Genomic DNA, 27,066 nt, shown 5'->3' with positions numbered 1-27,066 from the left:
CCAATTTTACCCCTCTCCAGATTTTGCCTTGAAATGCCTTGCCACGTGTCACCATCTTGATGCGCCACATGTCATAAATGTGTGGTCTAGATTTGGATCTACGGATCTATTATAAGCATAGGGATCCACCGGAACCCAACCCTATATATATATATATATATATATATATATATATATATAGGGTCGCATTCAATGGAGACCATTTCTTATATAGAGAATGAAGACCAAATCAAGGTAATTCATCTCAATTCAATCAATGATCCAGATTATTTCCTGATTTGATTTTTCATGTAATTAAATAATGGTTAATTACATTTATTTAATCCAAAAAGGGCAAAAACGTCCACTCAAATCCACGAATTATGGCATCTGGTTGAACAAATACCGAAAATTACTCTCTTCCAATTCTGAGACCTGATCCGTCAATGAACATAATAGGTGAACATTAGTATGTTCATTTGTTTTCCTATGAACATATTGATGAACATTAGTATGTTCATTTGTTTTTCTACGAACATTTTCGTGTTCATTTATTTTTCAACGAACACAGTACAAAAAAATCGATGAACATTTATTTTTTTTCTACAAACACACTACGAACACACTACAAAACATGACAATGAACATTATCATGTTCATTATATTTTTCTACGAACACAGTACAAAAATATCGATGAATACATGGAAAAAATCGATGAACAAAGGCGATAGGCGGCGTCCTCACCGGAGGAGCAAGGGCGGCGACGGCGATGTAAGATCTGAAAAAGGGAGGCGGCAGCTGGGCGGATTTGCGGTCGTTGTTGCCGCCGATCGAAGTACAGATGGGTGCATGAACTAGCGGAGCAGAGGAGAAGGCGCCCACGACGATTGGGGAGGCGGAGCAGAGGAGGAGGCGGCGGAGCAACAGGAGGAGAGATGGAGGGGATTGGGGAGGCGGCGGAGCAGCAGCAGGAGAGATGGAGGCGATTGGGAAGGTGGCGGGGAGGAAGGATTTAGAGATGAATATTGGAGAATGGCTGTAGTCGAGCCAGACAGAGGGAAGCAGGGGAGGCGGCGGCCTGCCGACTGCTGCTGCCAGTCACGGTGGCGGCGACGGCGATCGTTTTTGCCGGCCGAAAAAGGAACCATGCGCCAGATCTGGTGGGGGTTGGACGGCCGTTGCTGCTGTCAGGGAGCAAGAGGGAGGTCGAGGGAGAGAGAGAGAGGGAGGTTGGAGGAGTGAGATTAGGGTTAAATAGAAAATGACATGCTTAACCTTTTAATTATAAAATAAATGAAAATTAATAAATTTAATCAATTAAATTACCACCATTAGATTAAGTTAGATCAAGGAACCAGATTTGGTCTTCATTCTCTATATAGGGGAGTGGTCTCCATTGAACTCTCCCATATATATATATATAGTGCGGTTATAGTGAGAACCACAATTATCGTGAGAACATAAGAACCAATAAAATTATTGCATCTGCTATACAAATTAATGCATCCGCTATTAAATTTAATGCATCAAAAAAAAAAAAATTGCTCCCTTCAGAATTCGAACCCAGCATCTGCATCCATCCACCAAGATGATGCATCCACCGTAGATCTTGATGATCGAATGGCTTAAAATGGTTCTATGTTCTTATTTTATTAGTGGTTCTTATTTGAACCTCTCTCTCTCTCTCTCTCTATATATATATATATATATATATATATATATATATATATATATACAGGGGCGGATCTAGAATTTATCGATAGGGGAGCTGAACTTCTTGAAGGTACAAATTTTTTTGGACAGTCTGTACAATTTTTTTTCTGTCTAAGTAGAATTTTAATGGACTTAAAATTAGAAATCAATCGCTTAATATAATATATAGTTGTACTCTTTTTATTGATTCAATAATAGGTACATTTGAAGCACATAAAGAACTACATCTATACATTTTTTTAAAAATTATTCTAATTTTAATAAAATAAATTAATTTTTATTATTATGTTAAAAAAAATTATCTTTTTTTTAAGCTAGACTGGGCTATGAATTGAACTATGTACATATCTATACTATATTAAAAAGGGAGTTTTCAATTCCAAATTGATTTCAAATTAATTTGAAATTGATTTCAATGGCAATTTTGAAAATATGTTATAATATAAAGGTTATACAAATTGTAAAAAAAAAATGTATAACTACCATTAGAAAAAACGTGGGCATCACTTTAGTTTTCTAACAAAAACTAATTGCATGAATAACTACCGTGCAATACTAATTACATTTTTAATTTCTTTATTTTTTTTTATTTTTTAGATAGATTATATTGTTTCATTTCATGCTATTATATTTTGGATAAAATATATACTATACATCTTGAATGAAACATAAAAATATCTTTAATTTTATTTAATTTCTTCATCTCAATTCATTAAGCTATATGGCTTAAACAACAAATGTATCAAAAAATTTATAAAGAAAATATTCCTCTAAAAAAATTTCTAATTTTTGCAATGTCACTTTTATCTTATCCACATATTAAAAACGTTTTATACCTCATCAGTTAACCCTAATCAAAATAAATTGTTATTATTTTTATTATTTTACTATTATATGCCTAAAGGAGATAAAAAATAATAAAAATTAATTGTCATAACATTTGTAGTTATATATTTACAATTTTTTTTATATGATAAAAAACTTAAAATAAAAGAAAATAAATATAGATGATAGTGAAATGAAGTAATTTAGTTTTTGCATTTACTAATTCAAATAGTAATATGTATCACAAAATATCATATAATTTATAAGAATAAATGATTATTTATTGATAGATTGTTTTAGAAACAAATGAAGATTATATTGTCGGGAACACCTATGATGAAATCATTTATGATTTATTATTTAAAATATAGAATATCTACATCTTTTATGATTTATTATTTGTTCAATATTTATTTTTTGGCCTCTTTATTTTAATAAGATATAGTATGACTATGTTTTGTAGGAAGATTGACTTGATTCTTTGTTTAATTTCATTTATTGATAAATATCATATTCCAAATCAATTTGTCATTTTTAGATTATTAATTAAACTTTTATGCTGATATTCATGGTTTAGTATTATATGCTTAGAATGAATTGTCTTAAATTATTTACTTTAAAATTTATAAATTTAATTAAAACTTTACAATATTCATTAAATTTAATATTATATTCATTGAGTTGATACAATACTACTTCAAATCAAATAATAATATTTAAATTAATATAAAAAAGTACTGCCAAATAATCTAATTCATAATGATGATATTAGACATTTTTACATAAATAAAATTTTAAAAAATACTATATAAATATATACATTGGCCCGTGCATCGCACGGGAGAACGTACTAGTTAAGCTAAATATATTACATATATATAGAAAAAAAAGATTGGGGTTGCACTGGGCTGGAGCCCAGCGCAGCCCCTAAGTAAATCCGCCCATGTTATAATATATATATAGGGAAGAGTTCAACAAGAACATAAATATTTGCAAAGTCTAGAGTCATAATCTCGTTCGTTAGATCGATCTTAATCAATGGCTGAGATTAAAAACTAGGGTTAAGTACCAAATATCCCCCCAACGTTGGGGCCCCTATCGCGTATAGGACCCTATAGTCAGGGTAAGCGCTGTTTACTACCTCAGCGTGGCTAAACCTAAGCAAATCCCCCCCTGCGTTTCAACGGTGCTTAACACCGTTAGTTTTTTTTATTTTATTTTTATTTTTAACGGTGCAAATCCCCCCTCCGCCTCCATCGTCGCCTCCACCGCCACCTTCACCTTCACCCCCACCTCCAGGTTCCCCACCACCACTGCCGCCTCCCTCCCCTTCTCCCTCCCCCTTCGTTGCCCCCGTCTCCTTCTCCTCCCCCACCGCCAGTTGTAGAAACTCATTCTCCGTCACCAACAATCATTCCTCCTCCGCCATCACCCATAGAAGCACCTACTCCGACACCCATGGAAGCGCCTCCTCCGGCTCCGGCAGAAGCGCCTACCCCAGCACCCATGGAAGCGCCTACGCCGACACCCATGGAAGCACCTACTCCGGCTCCGATAGAAGCGCCAACCCCGGCACCCATGGAGGGGAGGGGCTCATCACAGATCCACCGCCTTTCCTCACCACCATCACAGATCCGCCGCCTTCCTCGACGGCCTCTGTCGCCTACCCCCAGCAATCCCTTCTCATCCTCCGCCGCCCTGCCCCACCAGACTATGCGCCTCCGCCGCACCAACTGAAGCTCCAAAAATTGGGGGTTCGATTTCTCCAAAAATTGGGGTTTGATTATCAATTTCTCGACCTCCCTCTGAATTGGGGTTCGATTTCTTTTGTTGTGGTGGTGGTGGCGGTTGGGAAGATGGGGGAGGATGTTTAGCAATGGCTACTGGGAAGATTGGGGGAGGATCTATGGTGAAGAGAGAGCGGGGGACGCCGGGAGGTTTGGGAAAGGGATGTCTGGTGGCGGTGAAAGGCATGGCTGGCGGTGGTGGGGGAAGCGGCAGCGGAGGTTGGGGAAGAACATGTCTGGGGACGGCGGCGGCGGAGGAGATGAGAAAGGAGCAGGCGGGGCGACAGTGGTGGTGGGGAACCTGGAGGTGGGGGTGAAGGTGAAAGTGGCGGTGGAGGCGACGATGGAGGCGGAGGGGGGATTTGCACCGTTAAAAATAAAATAAAAAATTAAAAAACTAACGGTGTTAAGCACCGTTAAAACGCGGGGGGGGGGGATTTGCTTAGGTTTAGCCACGTTGAGGTAGTAAACAGCGCTTACCCTGACTATAGGGTCCTATACGCGATAGGGGCCCCAACGTTGGGGGGTATTTGGTACTTAACCCTAAAAACTAATATAATTAATATAATAATTTTTGAAAATAAAATTGGTAAGATTATAGTATCCCTTAAATTACTCACTTTCATCTCTCCTTTCTCCTCCCTCATCTCTCTCTCTTCCGTCACTTTTTCCCACTTCACTCTCTCCTCTCTCCTCTCTCATCTCTCTCTCTCCCGTCCCTTTTTCCCTCTCTCTCTCGTCTCTCACACAGAACACACACACACACGCAGAACACACACAAAAGGTGGCGCTGCCTCCTTCCTCGGCGCCGCCCAAGTTCAGCCCACAAGTTCAGAGCCACCGCCGCCCTCAAGTTCAGAGCCACCGCCGCCTTCGAACGCCCTCAAGTTCAGCCACCGCCGCCTTCGAACGCCCTCAAGTTCAACCACCACCGCCGCCTTCGAACGCCCCAAGTTCAGCCCACAAGTTCAGAGCCACCGCCGCCTTCGAACCCCTTCAAGTTCAGCCACCGCCGCCCAAGTTCAGCCACCGCCGCCTTCGAACGCCCTCAAGTTCAGCCACCACTGCCGCCTTCGAACGCCCCAAGTTCAGCCACCACCGCCGCCTTCTGAACTCCGGCCGCCGCCCCCTTCTCCGTGCATTGAACATTCGCCGGAGAAGAGAAAGGGGGCGGCAGATTTTGTAAATAATTTTATTGAACTTATACGTATAATTCTGTGAACTTTTGAATTTGTGGTATTGAACTTCTGAACTTGTGCTGAACTTGTCTTGAACTTGTCTTGAATGATGTTGAAGTTTTCTGGTGTTTAATGGGGGAAAATCGTGAGAGAGAAAGAGGTAGATGGGAGAGTAGGATTGAACTTGCAGATATAGTTTTATGAACTTGCAAATACAGTTTTACGAACTTTCAGATATAGTTTCATGAACTTAATTATGTATTTTGATTTTAAAAGAGAGAGAGAGAGAGAGAGAGAGAGATGAGAGAGGGGACGAGAGAGAGAGAGAGGAGAGAGGTGACGGGAGATAGAGAGAGGAGAGAGAAGGGAGTAAACTAAGGGATATTATGAATCTTACAAATTTTAATTATATTAACTTTTAATCTCAGCCTTTGATCAAGATTGATCTGACGAACCAGATTGCGACTCCATTCTCCATCTAATATTGTGTTTCCGTAGAATGCAACCCTATATATATATATAGGGAGAGGATCATGTGAGAACTCCAATTTTTTGTGAGAACTAAGAACTAATCACAATCGTAGATCCTTTCCATCTAACGGTTATTATCTATTAACTTGTTCAAGCTTTATTTTCGTTTAAAAGGACCATTTAGTCAATCTATCATTTTGTGTAATCGTACTCTTCCTAAAATCATGCAAGCACATCTTTTAATTAAAGAAGGTGGGATTTAAACCAAATCACGTCAGAAACTTTATCTCCAATCACCCACTAACTTATATTTAAAGGTTTTTATCGACAAATTTTTCAATATTAACCATTTAGACTCAATCTCGTTTGAATCATTTCTCATGTTATATTTAAATATTTCATTAGCAAACTTGATTCTTTCGCATAAGCAATACGATAAGCATACACCAGATACCATATTTTATGAGATTTTTATTCATTCACGTTCGAACTAATTCAACATGTCAAAAATCATGTTCATGTCTTTAATTGCAATGTGCATTCCTGTTACTTTTTATATTCATGTTATGAGTTGAAGGATGTTTTGTTCTTACTCATTATTTTTAAATTGTTGGTTTGGAGTTAACATTTACACATAGATTGTTCATGCTTTTTTTACATATATTTTTTTGGCCGCACGAAGGTGAGTACTCTGAAATTTTATTTTTTACAATTATTTTTTGAAAAACTTTGACCACCGTTTTTCATATTCACGTTCTTTATTGTAATATGCGTTACTGTTATTGATATATTCATGTTCGGAGTTGAAGGATATTTTTTCCATACATATTATCCTTTTGGTGTATGTTGGGTGTTAATTTCACGTGGGTAATATTGGGTTTTAGTTCCACGTGGGTAAGTTTTATGAAAAATACCCGCTATTACAACTTTGACATGAATGAACCCTATTAACCCGTGAACAAAACAGTAACATGAATGAACAAAAAGAATATAAACATGAACAAAAATACTTAACCCGTGAACAAAAAAGTTATAACATGCATTTATTCTTTTCTCACAAAAAATCAAATTCTTAATGAAGACCAAATGAATAACCTTATGAACAATAATGTCATATACTTTGCAATTAAACACAAATTGTTGAACAAAATAATAACATGAATGAAGAAAATGAACATATAGGCATGAACAAATCTTATTAACCAGTGAACAAAAAATTTATAACGATTATTTCCCATAAATAACCAAATGCTTAATGAAGACCAAATGAACAGCCCACATGTGACAGATGAACACAAACATAATATCATGAATACCAATTTTTGCAATAAACATAATTAAAAAAAATCAAAATATTAAATGAATAAGCTTATGAACAGTAATTTCATATACAATCCAATGTCATGTAATCATTGAACATTGTTAATAAATCTAATAATTAATACTCTCAATTTATTGACTTGAAGATTTAAGTTCAAACTCATAGTACGAACATAAGATTAACAACCCCAACAAATAAGAATCTCAAATATGACAATGTTGTATTGTTCATAACGTTCAATGTTCATGAATAAAACAATAGCAAAACTTAATTAGCCTTGAACTTAGGATCCATGCATAGTTTGAGTTAATTCACATTTGCGGACTACGCGACTTCTTCTTTGACACAGTTGTAGTCACAACATAGAATCGATACACAAGGTTATAATCGCATAGCTCTCTTCCACATGAATCCAGAGACGGTCCTCATATTTAGACGAATGTTTCAATGATCTGTAAGTCAAATAAAACTATTATTAAACAACGTACATAATAATGAACGAGAATCAACACTTAATGAATGAATTCAAAAGGTTATTAGAACATCAAAATATTATTATTAAATAATACATCCCACGACCAAAATGTTAAGGCATATGAACAAACAAATGACATGTATATGAAGCATATGAACAACAACTGAATAATCAATGAACAATATCAAACATCAACCAAACTACACCCTGTTCATCCAATAATATAAGTATGTGTTCATTGATTTCATCATTGTAAAATTATTCACTCCATTTATTCATGTGTCAGAACCTATATCATTAGTGTCATGAATGAACATATACCGTGAACAATACCCCATGAACATTTTCACTACTGACATGAATTAACATACACAGTAAATAATATCCAACATCACACTTTGAATAAAAACAACACTGTCGTGAATAATAATCATATTCAAGTGAACATTTCACTAATTGTATGAATGAGCATATACCGTGCATAATTTCCAATATCTAATGAACATATTCCAAAAGCAATGAACATATACTACACTTTGAACAAGTTTTGTTCAACGGTTCGCTTTTTCGACAAAGCACCACTAAAATACCGGAAACCATTCACAAACACATACCAAAATCTTAAACGCATCAGAAAATCAAACATTTTTCAACATTATCGACGCTTCGCCGGAAAGCACCGGTAAGCCAAGGGTCTCTCGATGTTATCTAAAATTCCGTCGGCATGTTCATGTCGTAAAAAAAAAAAAAAAACAGCGGCGGCGATTTTCGAAAATGATACAGACCTTTTCCGACGCCGACGATACAAAATATCCTCTCTAGTAGCCTTCTCCGACGCCGGCGATACAAACCTTGAATATGAAAGATGGTTCTCTCTAATGGTGGATGAAAACTATTAAATGAGACTAATGTTGATAGGCTAGAATTTTCGGTGAATAAAGCCAAGATGATTCTCTTTCTTTTTTTAATTTGAGTCAACGCGGTAATTTAGGGATTCATTGAAATCATTTCAATTCACACGGTATTTACATTTGTTTCAAATACCACTATTACCCTTGTTCATTAAAAACGGTTGATTTCCAATTAAATTGTAAATACAAATTAATGCCTAACTAATAATCTCAACCGCTGAATTAATATTAATCTAGGGTCTAAGATGATTTTTAGTTCTCACACAATTCTAAATTCTCAGAGGATACTAACCCTATATATATATATATATATATAGCATATCTGCATAAATATTTAGAACATTTAAGTAATAATAATGAACAAAGTTCACAATTTAGTGAATTCATTCAAGAAAATCTAATATAAATAGGCAATTTTACTTATTATTACAGACCATATCAATAAATACTAGACACACACCTTAATAACCAAGATCAATAGTTTTATATAGGGCTGTCGATCGGTTCGAGTTCGGTTACCTGTACCCGAATTTTCGGTTACCCGAACCCGAAATTGCCAAATTTCAATAACCGTTCCCGAACCGTTTTAGAAGTTCGGTTACCCAATACCCGCTTCGGTTAACCAATTGGGTTATTTGGGTATCTGAAATACCCATTTAAAAAATAAAATTCAAATAATTTTTGCTCTATCTACTCTAAAAGAAATTACAAATATATAATATATATTTACAAATATATACTCCCTCCGTCCCGGCCAAGACGCTACATTTGCTTTTCGGCACGGGATTTAAGGAGTTGTAGATTAATGTTTTAAATGTGTAATAATAAAGTGATAAAGTAGGAGAGAGAAAATAATAAAGTGATAAAGTAAGAAAGAGAAAGTAATAAAGTGATAAAGTAGGAGAGAGAAGGTAATAAAGAAATAATTAATTAGTATTAATTAAGTGTTTAAAATTCCTTATTTTTGCCCAATATAGAAATGTAGCATCTTCGTTGGGACGGAGGGAGTATTATATATATATATTAAATAATTTACAAATATGTAATATATATGTAAATTTACAAATATATAATATATTTGTAAATATATTATAATATATATGTAAATTATTTGTAAATTTACAAATATAATATATTTGTAAATATATAATATATATTATATATATAATATATTTGTAAATACTCCCTCCGTCCCCAAAATAAGTTCCTCTTTGGGGACGGCACGGGTTTTAAGGAAAATGGTAAAGTGTATTGATAGTGGAAAAAAAGTATATGTTATAATTAGTATTGGGAGTGGTGAAAAAGTGAAAAGTAAGAATAAATAAAGTATTATTAGTGGTGAGGTAGTTGTCCAAAAATAGAAAGAAAGAAAGAGGAACTTATTTGGGGGACGTCCTAAAATGGAAAAAGAGGAACTTATTTCAGGGACGGAGGGAGTATATAATATATATGTAAATTTACAAATATATAATATATGTGTAAATTTACAAATACAATTTACAAATATATTATATATAATATATATATAATAATTTACAAATATATAATATATTATATATGATATATTGATAATATATATATTAAATAATTAATAAAATAATTTTCGGTTATTCGGTTAACCCGATCGGTTTTTCGGGTTAACCGATAACCGAAATTTCCAAAAAAATAATAACCGAAACCGATCCATTACCCGAAATTTTCGGTTATTGGATATCCAAACCCGAGAATTTCGGTTCGGTTAATTGGATACCCAAAACCCGATAACCATTTAGACAGCCCTAGTTTTATATATTAAATGTCGAAAAAAAAGTGTATACTTACAAAGAATCCATTTTATTTGGTACCTATCAATAAATAACATCATAAATATAATGGACATTTATATATTTCTAATGAATCTAAAAAAGCTTATTTTCATCGAAAAACTTTGCCTAATCATTTACCTAGAGTCCGCTGCCTTTGCGTGTAATTAAGAATCTGTTGAATTTCTTCAACAAACTGAAGAAGGAAGGTAGAAAATCACGCGTCTAATTAGATTCCTAATATTACCGTCTGTGAAATGGACATTACTATCCCTCAATAATTGTAAAACATATATCAGGATTATTCAAAGAATTTAAATCGACAATTTCCCTTTATTTATAGACCATTAGATTGACTAAAATCAATGATTAAATATTACTTCTTAATTCTTGATCTTGGATTCCTAACGGATGTTAACCCTACGCGCACACACACACGCACGAAATCTCCTATATGTGGTGAGATCTTAAATTGATTTGTAAGTGTTGATTTAATGTATTGGCTGATATTTATCTAGAAAGAATTTTTTTTTACCTGGGTTCAAATCTTGGAGGGAGTAAAAATTTTACTAATTTTTTGAATATGGTTATTCAACACTATATATTGTCTTATTCATTAGTCTCACGAAAAATAGCAATCTTACTGGAACCTACCCCTATACATAGGGGTGAACTAAAATAAAAACACCTCTTAGAATATAATATATGAATCATTTTCAGCCCTTAGATCATCAAGATGTATGGTTGATCCATCACCTTGTTGGATGAATTCATGATTGTGAGTTCGAATCCCATGGATAGCAAAAAATTTATTTTTCGCAATTCAGACAGTTACACAACTAATTCATACGTGTTCTATATAAAATTCATATATTTTAACTAGTTCGTAGTTTATATGTTAAAAAGTGTTTATACTGTAGCAATCTCATATATATATATATATATATATATATATATATATATATATATATATATATGAATTGGTTCAATTGAGATTTATATATATTTTGAGATTTTGAGATAAATAAACATATAAGTACATTTTAATGAACTTGTCAATTAATTTTTATGAACGTGCGTTGGTCTGGGGTTCAATCCCTGCAAGTGGCGTATTTTTTAATAAATTAAATAGATTCATATGTTCATCAGTTATATTGATTACGTTCAAAGAATTTAATGATATGTTCATTTATCTCAAAATCTCAAAATATTTAAAATCTCAATATAAGCTAACCCTATATATATATATATATATATATATATATATATATAGAGAGAGAGAGAGAGAGAGAGAGAGAGAGAGAGAGAGTTAATAAAATCCTTATGTGACATCCTTATATATATATATAGAGAGAGAGAGTTAATAAAATCAACAAACCAATTAATAAAAATTTACAAACAAATCAATTATAATGTACGAACAACCGTATTAAAATAATGTTGTAAAATTTCTACCCCCTTCAAATTCAGGATCAAATGTTGTTCGTGCGTTTTATTATCTTATTCGTTAATCTCAGCTCATATGATTAATCATAAGCATCCATATTCAATTTCATTTCTCATTTTAAGGATCCTTCTCATTTAATTCATCTTTCCATTGAGAATGCTAAATGTGTGGAGAATTGACAATGCGTGTATATATATTATTTAATATCCATAAAACAAAAGATAAAATTAATTATGATAGAAAACGGAAAACTGCATTCTTACGGCGTCACAGTTGGTTAATACTAACATAACAATAGCAATCTTTAGTTAATTTGCCATAGGTAAAATTTTAGATTACTTAACATCTGAGCTACCAAATTATAGAGGTTAGATGTCACATATTATACTACTCCCTCTGTCCACGAAAAAGTGCCCTACTTACCCTTTTTTTTTTGTCCACGAAAAAGTGCCCTGTTTACCTTTTTGTACATTCATACCCTTTACTTTTCAATTTATTTACAACTTATGTCATTAATAAATCCACACTTTTATTTAATCTATGCAATTAACCCACACAATTAACTCACTAATTAAAACTACGAATCCAACTCCCCCATGCCTAATCAATCCCATTTATTTATTTATTTTCTTAATTTTCAGTTTATTTATTTATTTTCTTAATTTTCAGTTTATTTATTTATTTATTTTCTGAATTTCAAGTTTATTTATTTATTTATTTTTGAATTTTTAGTTTATTTATTTATTTATTTATTTCCAGTTTATTTATTTATTTTCTAAATTTTCAGTTTATTTATTTATTTATTTATTTATTTCCAGTTTATTTATTTTCCATTTTATCTATATATTTATTTTCTGAATTTTCAGTTTATTTATTTATTTATTTTCTGAATTTCAAGTTTATTTATTTTTTTATTTTTGAATTTTCAGTTTATTTATTTTCCAGTTTATTTATTTCCAGGTTATTTACTTATTTATTTATTTATTTATTTATTTTCCAGTTTATTTATTTATTTTTTTTCTGAATTTTCAGTTTATTTATTTATTTATTTTCTGAATTTCAAGTTTTTTATTTTTGAATTTTCAGTTTATTTATTTATTTTCGAATTTCCAGTTTGTTTATTTTTTTTTGAATTTTCAGTTAATTTATTTCCAGTTTATTTATTTATTTATTTATTTTCTGAATTTCAAGTTTAGTTATTTATTTATTTTCCAGTTTATTTACTTATTTATTTATTTCCAGTTTATTTATTTTCCATTTTATCTATATATTTATTTTCTGAATTTTCAGTTTATTTATTTATTTATTTTCTGAATTTCAAGTTTATTTATTTATTTATTATTGAATTTTCAGTTTATTTATTTTCCAGTTTATTTATTTCCAGTTTATTTACTTATTTATTTATTTATTTATTTCCAGTTTATTTATTTTCCAGTTTATTTATTTATTTATTTTCTGAATTTTCAGTTTATTTATTTATATAATTTCTGAATTTCAAGTTTATTTATTTTTGAATTTTCAGTTTATTTATTTATTTATTTATTTTCGAATTTCCAGTTTATTTATTTTCCAGTTTATTTATTTATTTATTTTTTGAATTTTCAGTTAATTTATTTCCAGTTTATTTATTTATTTTCTGAATTTCAAGTTTAGTTATTTATTTATTTTTGAATTTTCAGTTTATTTATTTTCCAGTTTATTTACTTATTTATTTATTTATTTCCAGTTTATTTATTTATTTTCTCAATTTTCAGTTTATTTATTTATTTATTTTCGAATTTTCAATTTATTTATTTTCTGAAAATTTTATTTCCAATTTATTTATTTCCTGAATTTCAAGTTCATTTATTTATTGAATCGGCACTTTTGTTTAATGTTTTCTCATTTAAATGCTTTCATTTAATTCACCTAATAAAATAATGCCAAATAGTTAGTGCAAGATTAGTAAAAGTAACCACAATACATTAACACTACCCTTTTAGTCTTTTACACCACCTTTACACCACCTTTTTCAGCTTTCTTAAAACCCGTGTCAGCACCCAAATGGGGCACTTTTTCGTGGACGGAGGGAGTATAAAACTACAAAAGTTTCAACATATTAGAAAGCAATGGATTGTGGAGAAAGGTGATAAGAAAAGGCACACATACAGTAGATTCTAGGGTGAGAATCCCCTTTTTATGAAGAAAGTTGAAAATGAAATAGGCATATATGAGGGCATCAATTGGTGAAGAAGCAATAATGATGTAGGCGTGAAAGGGGAAATATGTTGGGACCTTGGAAAATGGCTTGGCAAAAAGGTCCACACCACAAGCCATTGTCATCGAATATCATATCAGTGGAGAGGGTGTTTGATTTGGGAGGAAGTGGGGGCGGTTGCAAGTGGCGGCGGAGCCAATAAGGAGAAGCAAATTCAACAATTGAGTTCAAATTGTCTAATTAATTACACTATTTATAATTCGTATGATATATGGAGTCCATTAAATTTCTTCAGTGGGTTGATATGGAAGTCGGCATTCCCTACCTGGCTCTCGAATATCGCTCTTTCCGATTTGAAGTAATATATGTGTTCGTCTTTCCCCTCAAAAAAATAAAAATTAGCAGAAGTACTTGAACGGACAAAAAATGATCATCCAGTTCTAAATATTTGATGAATTTATTCCAATTAATTTAATAGTTGTCGACTTGGATAGTTAAACTAGAACAAATTATATAATACTTCCTTCATCTACATAAAGTATATATCTTTTAAAAAAAAACGATCAAGCTTGAGTAGCTTTTTCAAATCTGATATTTGTGCGCGTGTATTAGCCTAACAGTAGATGATTAATGCCCAAATTAAGCTCGAGTTTTTGAGTTTGAGTCCATCGTCCGTAGTCATTAAATTTCTTTATTATTTGTGTAATTTATAAAAACATGATCAAGCCAATTCTAATATTTGATGAGTTTTTTCAAATCAATTTAACAGTTGTTGATTTGGATAGTTAAACTGGCTAGAACAAATTTTATAATAACTCCTTCATCTATAAAATATCTTTAGAAAATGATCACGCCAATTCTAATATTTGATGAGTTTTTTTCAAATTAATTAAACAATTATCGATTTGGATAGTTAAACTATAACAAAATTATATAATACTACTTCCTTCATCTATATAATATCTTTATGCAAAATAATGAACACAAATTTTCAGAAAATTTAGTTATATATTTGGTAAGTGGAGAAGTAATCTCACTATTAAACAAAGATGATTCACTACAAAAAAAGCTTTTATCAGTAACATGAGGTTTGTTAGCTAATATTCGTGTCATAAAAATTACTGGTGTTTGAAAGTATAACTATTAGTGATTAGCTACATCATCAAATGTCATTAATAAAAATTTAAGCAATCTTTGATGAAACATTCAAATAGTGTAGACTTCAATCCCTAAGGGCCTGGCTGGTATGCAAGAATGAAATGGTGATTCATGCGTTCATTCCTAACCCTATGACTGGTACGACTTTTATAATGGGAATCATTATTCCCGATGGAATACCTATTCTCATGCATATGAGATTAGTCATTCCTCCCCTCCCCCATAGTATTGTGTATTCCCACGGATATGGGATTATTCAAAAAAAAAATATTTCCTTTTAATTTAATATAATTAAAATAATAAATAAAAATAGTAGTAAAAATAATACTAATAATAATATAATATAATAAATTAATAATAATAATAATATAATTTTAGTAATAATAAATAAATAATATTAATAGTAAATTAATAAATGATAATAATAGTGAAACAACAACAACAACAATAGTAATAATACTAATAATAAAACAATGTTAATACATAAAAAAAAAATAATAAATCACTACAATAATAATAATAATAATATGTACTAACAAATAATAATTAATAATAATAATATAATTATTAATAATTATATTATTATTATTTCATTCCTATCCATTCATTCCTTGTAAATACCAGCCATAGGAATCTTATATTTCATTCCATTTCATTCTCATTGTCATTCCATTTCAAAATTCATTTCATTCCCTTTCAATTTCATTCCTGCATACCGGCCATCACCCAAGGTGTAATGTTTAGGATTCAAATCCCTCTTCCCAAGGTGAAAAATATCTCAAACACATGCCTAATTTTTATTTAAAATAAAGTCCAGTTCCAGTTTTAATAATAACTCAAACACAAACTCGTTTTCTATTTTAAAATCATATCATATATGCCATGTGTGCGCTCCGATAAGACATTTCATCTTTGGGTGTTGAAACTCGTTTTCGAGGCACAAACGTATTTTTTTAAAAATATTGTACTACTATTTTACAATTATATTTACCTTAACATATTTGTCATTTCACTCAAATGTTGAACTAAAAATTAATATTTATCCTTTTGAAAAATCATTGGTATTGAGTAGCGATCCATGCACCTTCAAAAATGACTATATATAAGGCTTGTAGTCCACAAAAGGGAGAAATTTATGCAATTCTACCAAAACTAGATGTAGCTATCAAGCACAGGTTAGCTTATGACACACAAGTCTTGAACCGGCTCAGATAAGCACGCAAAGAGTGAGCTTCCTTCATCTAAGTAGTTTGCCTTATCGAGAGTGAGAAGATCAACTTGCTAATATATTGACAACATATTGCTTAGTAGTTGGACATATAATTGAGCATGCATGCAAAAGTGGTGGCTTTAGCTATTCTCGCTTTGTACTAAAAAAATCTTTGTGAATATTTAGATCAACTCAAGCGCCAGTTAAATTAATTCAATGCATGTTAGTTAACAAAAGTATGTTTATGAATGTGCTGGTGAAAGTGTGATGATGATGTAAGTTCAATAACATAGTATATAAGTACATAATTCAAAGCACACAAAGTTTAATGTGGTTCGAAGAAATACCTCTTATGTCAACGGACCTGATCCAATCAGGTGAATCCACTTAACTTTAGAATTTCTTGTTTTATAGATGCAAGCCAACTGTTCAGTTTGTAACCTTAACTAAACCACGAGTTTCTGGCTATGATTGAGTTTCGATCATTTTCTGCGAAAACGGAAACAAACAAAAAAAGTAAAATGACCACGACAAGCGACATAGTCAATTTCTTGTGTAAAAACAAGAACATACGTACGTATTATGAAATTCTTCCTATTTGACTCACGGTACATAGCTTTTGACGCCTGTAACATCGTATATTGGCGCTCTAAATAGGTTGTACACTTGTACTTTGTTTTGCATATGTCAGGATCTTCTGCAGAAAAGTTGTCAAACTCTACTTTAATTCAGCTTAAATCTTAGGTTGACTTCGTCGTGAAAATTCAGTAAGTGTCGGGTTGACTCCACGTTTCTTCAATAAATCTAAGTAGTTGATGTGGGTAGACTGACTTCATCTTTAGCTTTATTCTTCAATATATGATCTTCAAACATCAAACGAGCTTTGCTAACATTCTTTATTAGCTTGTCTGTAAATTGTAGACATCTTCTAACACCATCAGTAGATTTGAGTTGAAAGTTGAAAGAATACTAAAAAACTTTTCGTGTTCCAATTTTCAGCTATTGATTCTTTCTTATTGAAACCTGTAAACATAAGAAGCAAATTTTCTAAGAAATGAGTTGCAATCAACAAATACATGTGTAATTGAATTAAACTCGGTTAAATGATCTTTTTGCATGTTTGCATTTTCTTTATGTCGAAATTAAGAATGGGTAATCTTTCATTCCAAATAAATGGAGTCTAAATATTAATTCTTACTTAAAGGCCAACGTATGGACCTATCATAATCTTATTTGGGTAAACGATTTACGATGAAACTCATATCATTTTAGATTAGTGTTATCTACAGCTAATCAGAATCAACTCGTGACTGTCGGGCCAGCTTAGAACCAGATTAATCGTCCGAAACAAGGGACCGGTTATGGGCTTGAACCACTAGTCAACTGCCAGCTAACCATCAATTTATAGTATTTAGATTTATAATTTTTAACTTAGACTTGTACTACTTAGTAATTGTGTAATCATAGAAATAATGTAAAGTGTAAACATTATATTTTATTTTTAGTTTACTTATTGAATTTTGTAATTTGAAGATTATAATTTGTAGTACATATTTACTTTGACTTTAATAATAATACAAATTTTATTATAGTTGAGTGTTGTGATTTTATTTCTATTATAATCTTCAACAATTAAATTAAATGCAATGTAGTAAATTAATTATGTAATTACAAATAAATAATATTTAAAAAATAAAAATAAAATAAAAAATGTTGGTTCAGGCGTGAAAATCGGCGGTTTTAAACCGGACCCTAAACTGACGGTTTTGGGCTCGGCCCGAAACCTTCTTTATACTCAGACCGGTTAGTTACGATTCACCCTATCGGTGAACCATGAACCGTAAGTTTAGGTCCACAATCGGCGGTTCCCAGCCCGTGAACTACCACATTTCGAATATACGTGCACCATCTTGAAATCAAAACAGATAATAATGAGTACATGAAAACATATATAAATGATGGTGTGGAAAAATTTGAGATTTTATAAACAAATAATATTATTCCATGAATAAATTTAACATCAGTGTTAAAAAATGAAACAAAACTTTATCGTCTTTCAAATAATTTAATTATAAACACATAAAATAAAATAGTCAATTCTATCTTCTTAATAAAACCCATGCACGTATACCCATTTCTTATTTCATTAAATCCCACTTCTATCATTAAAAAATAATCCATGAGTCAGCCCATTTCATTTTATGAAGCTCCAGCCCAACTTTCTAAAAATGCGAATATGATACTGTATAAAATGTTTTTTTCTTCTTGTGTAAATTGATCCTACCGTTGATATACAAATACACTAATAAATTATAAAACAATGACATAAATGTATATGAAAGTGCTAGGGTTGAATGATAAGGTGTGATTGATAAAATAATTTAACTTAATTAAGTATTTAATTTGCATGATTCGATGCATAATTAAGAGCAGATCTAAAATTTCATGACAGGGAGGGCTAAACTTGTTGTATATTGCTACAGGCTCGGGGACAGTGCCCCGAGTAAAAGAAATTTGAGCATTTCATATAGTTTTTTTTTTTCAAGTAGAATTTTAATAAGATTAGGATTAGAATTTAGACACTCACATAATAAATTGTTGTTCTCTTTTTATTAATTCAACACATGTATATTTAGCACAACAAAAATTACTTCTATGCATCGTTTAAAAAACTGTTCCATCTTCTATAAAACTAAAGTAATTTTTAATATTAATACAACATTAAAAAGTAACTACAAAGTGAAATGAGACAAAATTAATACAAATTTAACAAATTAATGTAACAAACCATTGTAAAATATTATGCAGTAAGAGTGGATTCCACAATTATTAAAGCAATATATTATGTTATTTCTGTCTTTCTCTCGGGTGTGGTGCTATTGAGATTTCTATTTTTCGTAAGAAATAGAATAACAAATAATCAATAAAATTTATGAATAAATCAATATAATTAACAAATAGTTGTATCCAATTAATATGGTGAAAATCTCGCTCATTCCAAGATTCGAATCTATACCAAAAATGTCTATTCGTAAAAGTTATTGACTTATTCATAAAAAATACTCCCTTCGTCCCACGAAGCATGACTCACTTTCCTTTTTGGGTTGTCCTATGAACCTTGACATGTTTCTAGAAATGGCAAAGATTAAAGATAATTAGGGGTTATAACTATACTTAATTAATGGGCTAACCCATTTGAAGTAAGGACCCAATTAACCAAGTCTTCCCCGAAACCCTAAAATGAGCCCATTTGATTTCTGGCCCCTCAAGTCTCCTCTCTCTCGCCCCAAGCGCCGCTCCCCATCGCAGACTCAGATCTAGGGTTTGCTTCCGCCGCTCTCGCTCGTTTTCTACCGTTGCTATCTCCTACGGTGGTTTAATGGCAGACGACGATGGGTAGGTTAACCCTCACCCTTGTCTCGTCCCATCGTCGGCCCTATGCAGTTTGCTTTCCCCCTCGCTGCCCCCTCCCCACCGCGATTGTCTCTACGAGCGGTGGGCTCGCCGGCGGCGAAGCAAACGGGCATCCCTCGGCCCCTCTCCCCCTTCTCATCCCCAAGTGGAGATATGGTAATTTACGGCGACCTCCTCCCTCCTCCTCCGCCCCATTCCTTTCTCAGCCACCTCCTATCTCCTCTTGCGTCCCACTCCATCGCCACCCCCCATCCACCGATCCGTATTGGATCCGAGGTGGTCTTCAACCATTCGAGCTAGAAGCTGAATTCGACAGTGATGATGAGTATCCCGATGGACTTGGGGTCGCCGGCGGCATGGAGGAAACACAGTGCGAAACTGGAGAGAAGGTGATGTCGCCCATGGATTTCTCCCCTGTCTATTTTCCTTGGAAGCCGAGCACGGAGGAGTGGGTCGAGTGTGTTGCCATAGCCGATAAACAGTGTAAAGATGAGGGTTTCTTATCCCTTGATGAGGTGATGTTGTTCTAATTGTTGCTTTGAATTGTTGCATGTTGCTCTGAATTTGATGTGTGTTGCTCTGAATTGTTGCGTGTTGCTCTGAATTCGATGGTGCTCTGAATGGTTGCTATGATGTCGTTCTAATTGCTGCTATGATTTGGTGGTGCTCTGAATTGTTGGTGGTGCTCTGAACTTGTTGTGATGAGCCGTATTTGTTTTGATTTGTTGCTCTGAACTTGTTGTGATGAGCCTGATTTGTTTTGATTTGAAAAGAACAGATACTAAACATGACAAGAACAGATACTAAAAAAGGTTAAACCATTATTTATGAGCTGCTAAATATGTGATATGATTTACAAAAAAATGTTAGACCATTGTTTATGAGCAACTACATATGTGCTCTGATTTACAAAAAAAGGTTAAACAATTGTTTATGAGCAACTACATATGTGCTCTAATTTACAAAATGCTACCCAAAAACTTAAGTTATATGTTGATTAGTAACCTTCAATCTCATCTAAACCAAGGCTTTGCACTATCTCTGTGATTCCATCTTGGCTGCCCATCTCATTTAGGTAGTCTATATACCCTTGAATTAACTCCACTGGGACTTCCAAGTTCTGTGGCAGTTGGTTCAACCTTCTAAGTGCATCTTTTCCCATGTGTGGAATCTTGTAACAATTCTGCCCCTTAAACTTCATTATTTCCATCATGCATCCCTGTAAACTAAGGAAAACAGCATTAAGGGTATGAGGTGATAGCTTCTCAAAAGAATCCACAACTGCTTTCAGTAGTTCATCTACTGTTTTGCACGCAGTCTCAACTTGTAGCGATTGAATGGCTCGGAACCATCCCAAGTCATTTATGTTACAATTTGGGTTGTTTGGTGGTTGTTGTGTGAGTCTAATGTTGAAGTCTCCTTGGCTAGCTGCCTTCCTGAAATCTGGATCATTATCCAATATGTGAGGCCTTGCATTGTCTTGTTGAATGAATATATCTTTGCTAGCTCCCTCTGGCCACTTAGCCATTATGACTGGTATGATCTGTTAAAATAATATATGCATTGAAATGGTAAGTTTTATATATATTCTGAAATGATGAGTTTTATATGCTGATTGTATGTTTTGTGCACTTCCTTGCTAAGAACAGATACTAAACATGGTAAGAACAGAAACTAAACATGGTAAGAACAGAATCTAAACATGTCGATGATGATATTATAATCTGAGACAACAACACTAGATACATTTGCATTAATTAACTGCATAAATAATCTAAGTGTGACAGCCGTACCTTGTTGATTAAACAATCTTTAATCACTTCTTTTGTGATTGACTCGATTGCTTTAGTCTCAAGGGTGCCGGCTTGTCTGTTCCTACTATTTCTCTTAGCTGGAACTTGGACGATGAACGGAAATATGCCTATTTTACCATCAAATAAAACAGTGCCATTTTCTGCTATCAATGGCCTTGTTACAGCACACATAAACATGATCTTGGTAATGAATTTCTTGCTTTTACATGTTCGGTGTGGCTCGGGCTCTCTGGGTGCTAAGTAGTATCTATGTGAACCTCGAGTAATGTAAAACCACTTCTCGTCTATATGCACGGTGTTATGCATATCTCTGAATTTGATTATATTAAGAATCCTATCCAATTCTAAGGATTCAAGTGAGAATCGCAGCCTCAATAGCATGTTGGTGGCTGTCAAATCTGGTTTTAGAGCACTTGTGTGTGCTCTGATTTTTCCAGATTTCACCCACCTGCCAATTGTGCTCTTACTGATTTCTAGACCAACTGCAAGCTTCCTAATCGTGCCTCGCTTGGTGTATTCGAGATTTGACAGAACAGTCAAATTTAGATAAACTTGAGTTCTACGTTTTGTAGTAATCTTTCGACTTACACTGTTTATAACTTCACCTTCTTGATGTTGCTTTCTTGCAGACCTCCATAGTCGAGTAATAGTGGAACGAGAGGTTGAGAATTTCTGAACGGCTTCATGTATTCTGCCATGTTGCGGCTTCCCATCAATGCTGCCTTGGAGGATGAATTGCACCACTTAGTTTCTTTGTGCTGTAGTGAGATCTTTCCTCATTTTAGCTTGTTAGGTTTTTTTTGCTAGCTTGTTATGTTTCTTTGTGTTGTAACTCTCTTAAATAGACTTGTAATTTAGGTTTTGGTGGAAAATTTTGGCAGAAAATGAGATATTGGAGCATCCCTTGTACTGCCGCCAATATTTTTGGGGGATTTTGAAACAATTTCAGTTTATAAGAATCCGTGTACTTCCTGCTGTAATAGGTGTCTCTACACAGCTTTTAATTTTGTGTGGTGAAGTGTACAATTTATAAAAAACAAATTAAAAAATTTCAATATTTTGATTATTTAAATATTTAATTAATTAATCATATTTAACTAATCATAATAATTAATTTATAAAGAAATTATGAAGATCAAATTGTCAAAATAAAAGGAATAATAATAGACATAATAAAAGCAATCCTTAAACACTTATTCTCTTTATTAGCAAAGACACTTAAATCAATAAACACACTCTCCTTAATTCTCGTGCCGAAAAGAAATGGGTCATGCTTCGCGGGACGGATGGAGTATTAACTTATTCGCGTGTGTTCCCACACATTCTCAACATATATATATATATATATATATATATATATATATATATATATATAGGGAAGGGATCAAAAAAGAATCCTAAATGTAAAAAGAATAAGGAATCAAATCCGGCCCTTTATTGTTTTAAATCCTACGGCTGATGATTAAGAATATATATTACATCTATAAATCAATGAAAGGTTATTTTTGTCCTAATCTAATTAACACTACCGTAAATATCCATCAATTATATGGCAAATCTTTTTCTTTCCTTAAACTTAGGAAAACCTAACACCTTCTGGTCTAGCTTTGACGTTTTGTTTTTGTTGCAGCAAGTTGGTATATCATCGTCGGCGTCCTTCATCTGAAGTCTCCATCGGCGTCCTTCATCTGAAGTCTCCATCATTCCGGCGAACTATAAAATTACTTATAAAATCGGCAGCGCAAACATCATCGTCCGTTGAACCTGCGATGGAGTTTGGCTCGTGTAGTACAGGTTTGTGTCGAGTTTGGCTCGTAATATTTACATTAGTTTCAACATTTCGAACGGATACATCATGTTTTATAGCATTATACTTTACCTTTTACGTTGGAGAACATTTATATATATGAGATTTCCAGTTATAATATTAGACATGCACGGCCGGATGTCGAGTTGAATAAACTTGTCCGAATAGGTGGTTTGTGGTTAGTGATATTTTTTTGCCAACGTTTATTTATATTGTTTTAGGTGACTCAACGACAAATGAAGTTGAAGGTTGTGCCGATCTTTTTATCCCTTACTGTGATGCTAAGGAAAAACCATTTGAGGGGCAGATTTTCTGTAATCTTCAAGAAGCTGAGAAGTTTTATGAGGATTACGCAAAAGTATGTGGTTTTATTCCTCGCAAGGCTACCATCAACAGAGATGACGATGGGTCCATAAGTACTCGATTTATGCTTTGTAATAGAGAAGGTGCTCCTAACCATGCAGATTCGTTAATTTTGGTCGAGGGTAACAGAGAAGATAAGAAACGCAAGAGAACATCATTCAAGATTGGTTGCAGAGCTCGTATCATATTTAAGGCCATGTCTTATGATCGTTTTAGAGTTGGAACCTTTAGTGAGGGTCATAACCATAAGATGGTTACTGAAAGCAGTCGTCATTTTATGTCGAGCAATAGGCAAGTCGACGAAGTGCACCAGTTTTTTATTCACGCGGGTATTAAAGCCAACATTGGTCCAACTAAAACATTTCGCATTTTTAAAGAGATTGTTGGTGGTTATGATAAGGTTGGTTGCACTAGTATTGATTTCAAGAACTATGGTCGAGACTTGAAGGTCTATGTCGCTGGTTCGGATGCCCATATGTTGCTTGAAACATTTAAGGATAGGAAGGAGCTTTGTGATGGTTTTCAATATTTTTACGACGTTGATGAGGAAAAACAGCTGCGCCGCCTTATCTGGACAGATAAACAAGCTGTGATCAACTTTAAAAATTTTGGACAGGCTGTGTCTTTTGATGCAACATACAACACCAACAGGTTTACGTTTTTTTATATGTATATTCGGATATGATTTTATTGTATTCAGTACATGTATATGCTTATTCAACTTGTCATAACATTTTTTCAGTTTTATGATAGATAAATTATTTAATTAAGTTTTAATGTTCTTATTCAATTTGGTTTGCATAGTTGTTCATATATATATTTCCTTTATGATAGATAAATTAGTTTTGGTTGTGTTTGAATTTTACTGATCACCAATTATTTATTTTTTTTGTTCTCATTCAGTTTGGTTTACATAGTTGTTCATACATATGTTTACTTTATTCGGTATGTTGTTGTAGTCTATTTGGCAAGTCTGATGTTCGATTTTTTTATTGTTGTAGGTACAAAATGATTTTTACTCCGTTTACTGGTAGGGACAACCACGGTAAATGTGTGTCGTTTGGTGCGGCAATCATATCACATGAAGACATGGATTCATATGCATGGGTTTTGAGCAAGTTTACGGAGTGTGTTGGGAATGCGCCTCGTGTGTTTATGACTGACCAAGATCCTGGATTGAAGAAGGCCGTTGCTCTTGTCTGGCCCGAAACACATCATAGGTTTTGCATGTGGCACATCACGATGAAGGTCGTGGAGAAACTGCCATTTAATTTGAGGGACGATTCTGAGTTCAAATCGAAGTTAAATAATATAATATGGTCTGATACGATTGACACTCATGAGTTTGAGGAAGAATGGAATAATTTGATAGCTGAATATGAGTTGGGTGATAACAGGTGGTTCTCTTCAATGTATGAGGATCGTGCTTTATGGATTCCTGCATATTTTCGTGACATCAGTATGAGTGGGCTGTTTCGCACCACTTCCTTGTCTGAGAGTGAGAATAGTTATTTCAAACGCTTCCTTAGCAAGTTTTCTGATCTAGTTGTGCTGTTTATGAATTATAACAGCGCCTTAGATGCCCAACGAGATACATGTCAGCGGCTAAATTATGAGGATGAGACTGGTGTTCTCCCCATCCTTACAACGATGGCAATTGAGAAACATGCCTCTACATTATACACCATCTCAATTTTCAAGGAGGTACAGGAGGAGATTGTATCTGCTTTTCAAGCATGCATGATGGCAAAGATGGAGGGTAACACATTCGTAGTTGATGACAATGTTGATGGCGAATTCACAGTTGTGCATGATACAATTACCGATTCTTTGACATGCAAGTGCAACTTGTTCACCAGGAAAGGACTTTTATGCAGACACATGTTCTATGTGTTGCGGTGGTTGAAAGTTGAGAAGATTCCTGACAGATACATTGCTAATCGGTGGTGTAAATCTTTTATGCTATCCACACCGCAAGTGATGAATTGTACGACAGATTCGTCTTCAACCAAAGTAGTTGGCAAGCATGATCTATTCCATGTTTTCAGCAGATGTATTGGTCATGTTTCGGGGGATCAAGTTTTGATGAAGCAGTTGCTTGGTGCATTAAGTGAAGTTGAGAACAAGTTTGGTAAGCTTCGAAACGAAAATGCAACGCTAAATTCGAAGGATGCTATATTTCAAGAGTTTTATGGGTCTGTGCGACCTGAGGTTCCTACAGTGCTTTCCCCTGCTTTTGTTAAAACCAAAGGCAGTGGAGTCGGTGGTCGCAGGAAATCCGGCAAGGAGAAGGCAATGATTTTAGCTCAGAAGCCTTTGCGTAACTGCAAAAGATGCAATACCATGGGACACCATGACTCTCGGAATTGTCCCACCAAGGCAGTTGTTAAGCCATGAAGTTTTTAGCTATTGTCTTTTTCACATTTTAGTTTGCTTCAATTAATTTGACGTTGACGAATTATTTTGTTAGAATATTGATCCACATTATTTTTTTAGAACTACAGTTGACTTGACCAATTACTATTCTGATCGTATATTTTCATCAGAATATTACAACCAATTATAGAATTTATAAATACTCATTTACTATAACTTATTTGATCAACGTCTTTGAAACTTTATCTGAATTACAATTTAATTTATCTGAATAAATTAAAGGCACATCTGAACATCATTATCCACCGCTCTGAATTATTACTCTAAACATCTGAATAATGTAGCAATATAGAAGAACTTCTGACAATAATTATAACTTATAGATAACTTATTTAATGAACATTTTTTAAACACTATTTGAATTACAACTCCATTTATCTGAATAACCTATCCGAATATAAAACTTAAAAACTGAATATCATGTCTTCCCTTTCTGAATAACCTAAAAACTTATTTAAATATTGAAAAATTATGGAAATAATTGTAGAAACACTAAGAAAACTTAATAACCTAACCGAATAGAAAACTGATTGACTGAACATCATGACTCCCTTTTGTGAATTATAATTTAAAACATCTGAATAATCTAGCCCAATATTTTTGTTAATTTGAAGTTTATATTTGTTGATAGATCCAATATTGTGTTAGTATATACAGAACTTAATACATCAAACACTCAGAATTTTGTAAGTATTTGACTATTCTAAACAAGCACACCATAATATTTGAAAACCAGTTCACATTTATTCAAATCAAT

The 27,066-nt window shown here is 33.1% G+C and overlaps 2 protein-coding genes across 2 annotated transcripts; one reads left to right on the top strand and one right to left on the bottom strand.

Annotated features, from left to right (window-relative positions):
• Positions 1–20,886: 20,886 nt before the first annotated feature.
• Positions 20,887–22,401, bottom strand: LOC131014158 (uncharacterized). Its single transcript, XM_057942045.1, has 3 exons — positions 22,309–22,401; positions 21,683–22,210; positions 20,887–21,432 (listed from the first exon to the last, which is right to left on the bottom strand). The coding sequence occupies exons 1-3, from the start codon at positions 22,399–22,401 to the stop codon at positions 20,887–20,889; spliced, it is 1,167 nt and encodes a 388-aa protein (XP_057798028.1).
• Positions 22,402–23,303: 902 nt separating this feature from the next.
• LOC131006399 (protein FAR1-RELATED SEQUENCE 5-like) lies at positions 23,304–26,376 on the top strand. Its single transcript, XM_057933564.1, has 3 exons — positions 23,304–23,497; positions 23,732–24,524; positions 24,875–26,376. Exons 1-3 carry the CDS (start codon positions 23,473–23,475, stop codon positions 26,268–26,270), a joined length of 2,214 nt encoding a protein of 737 aa, XP_057789547.1. The 5' UTR covers positions 23,304–23,472; the 3' UTR covers positions 26,271–26,376.
• Positions 26,377–27,066: the final 690 nt, after the last annotated feature.

The sequence above is a fragment of the Salvia miltiorrhiza genome, chromosome 1, assembly GCF_028751815.1.
Source record: "Salvia miltiorrhiza cultivar Shanhuang (shh) chromosome 1, IMPLAD_Smil_shh, whole genome shotgun sequence".
NCBI lineage: Eukaryota > Viridiplantae > Streptophyta > Magnoliopsida > Lamiales > Lamiaceae > Salvia > Salvia miltiorrhiza.
This window is presented reverse-complemented; position numbering and strand designations above follow the sequence as displayed.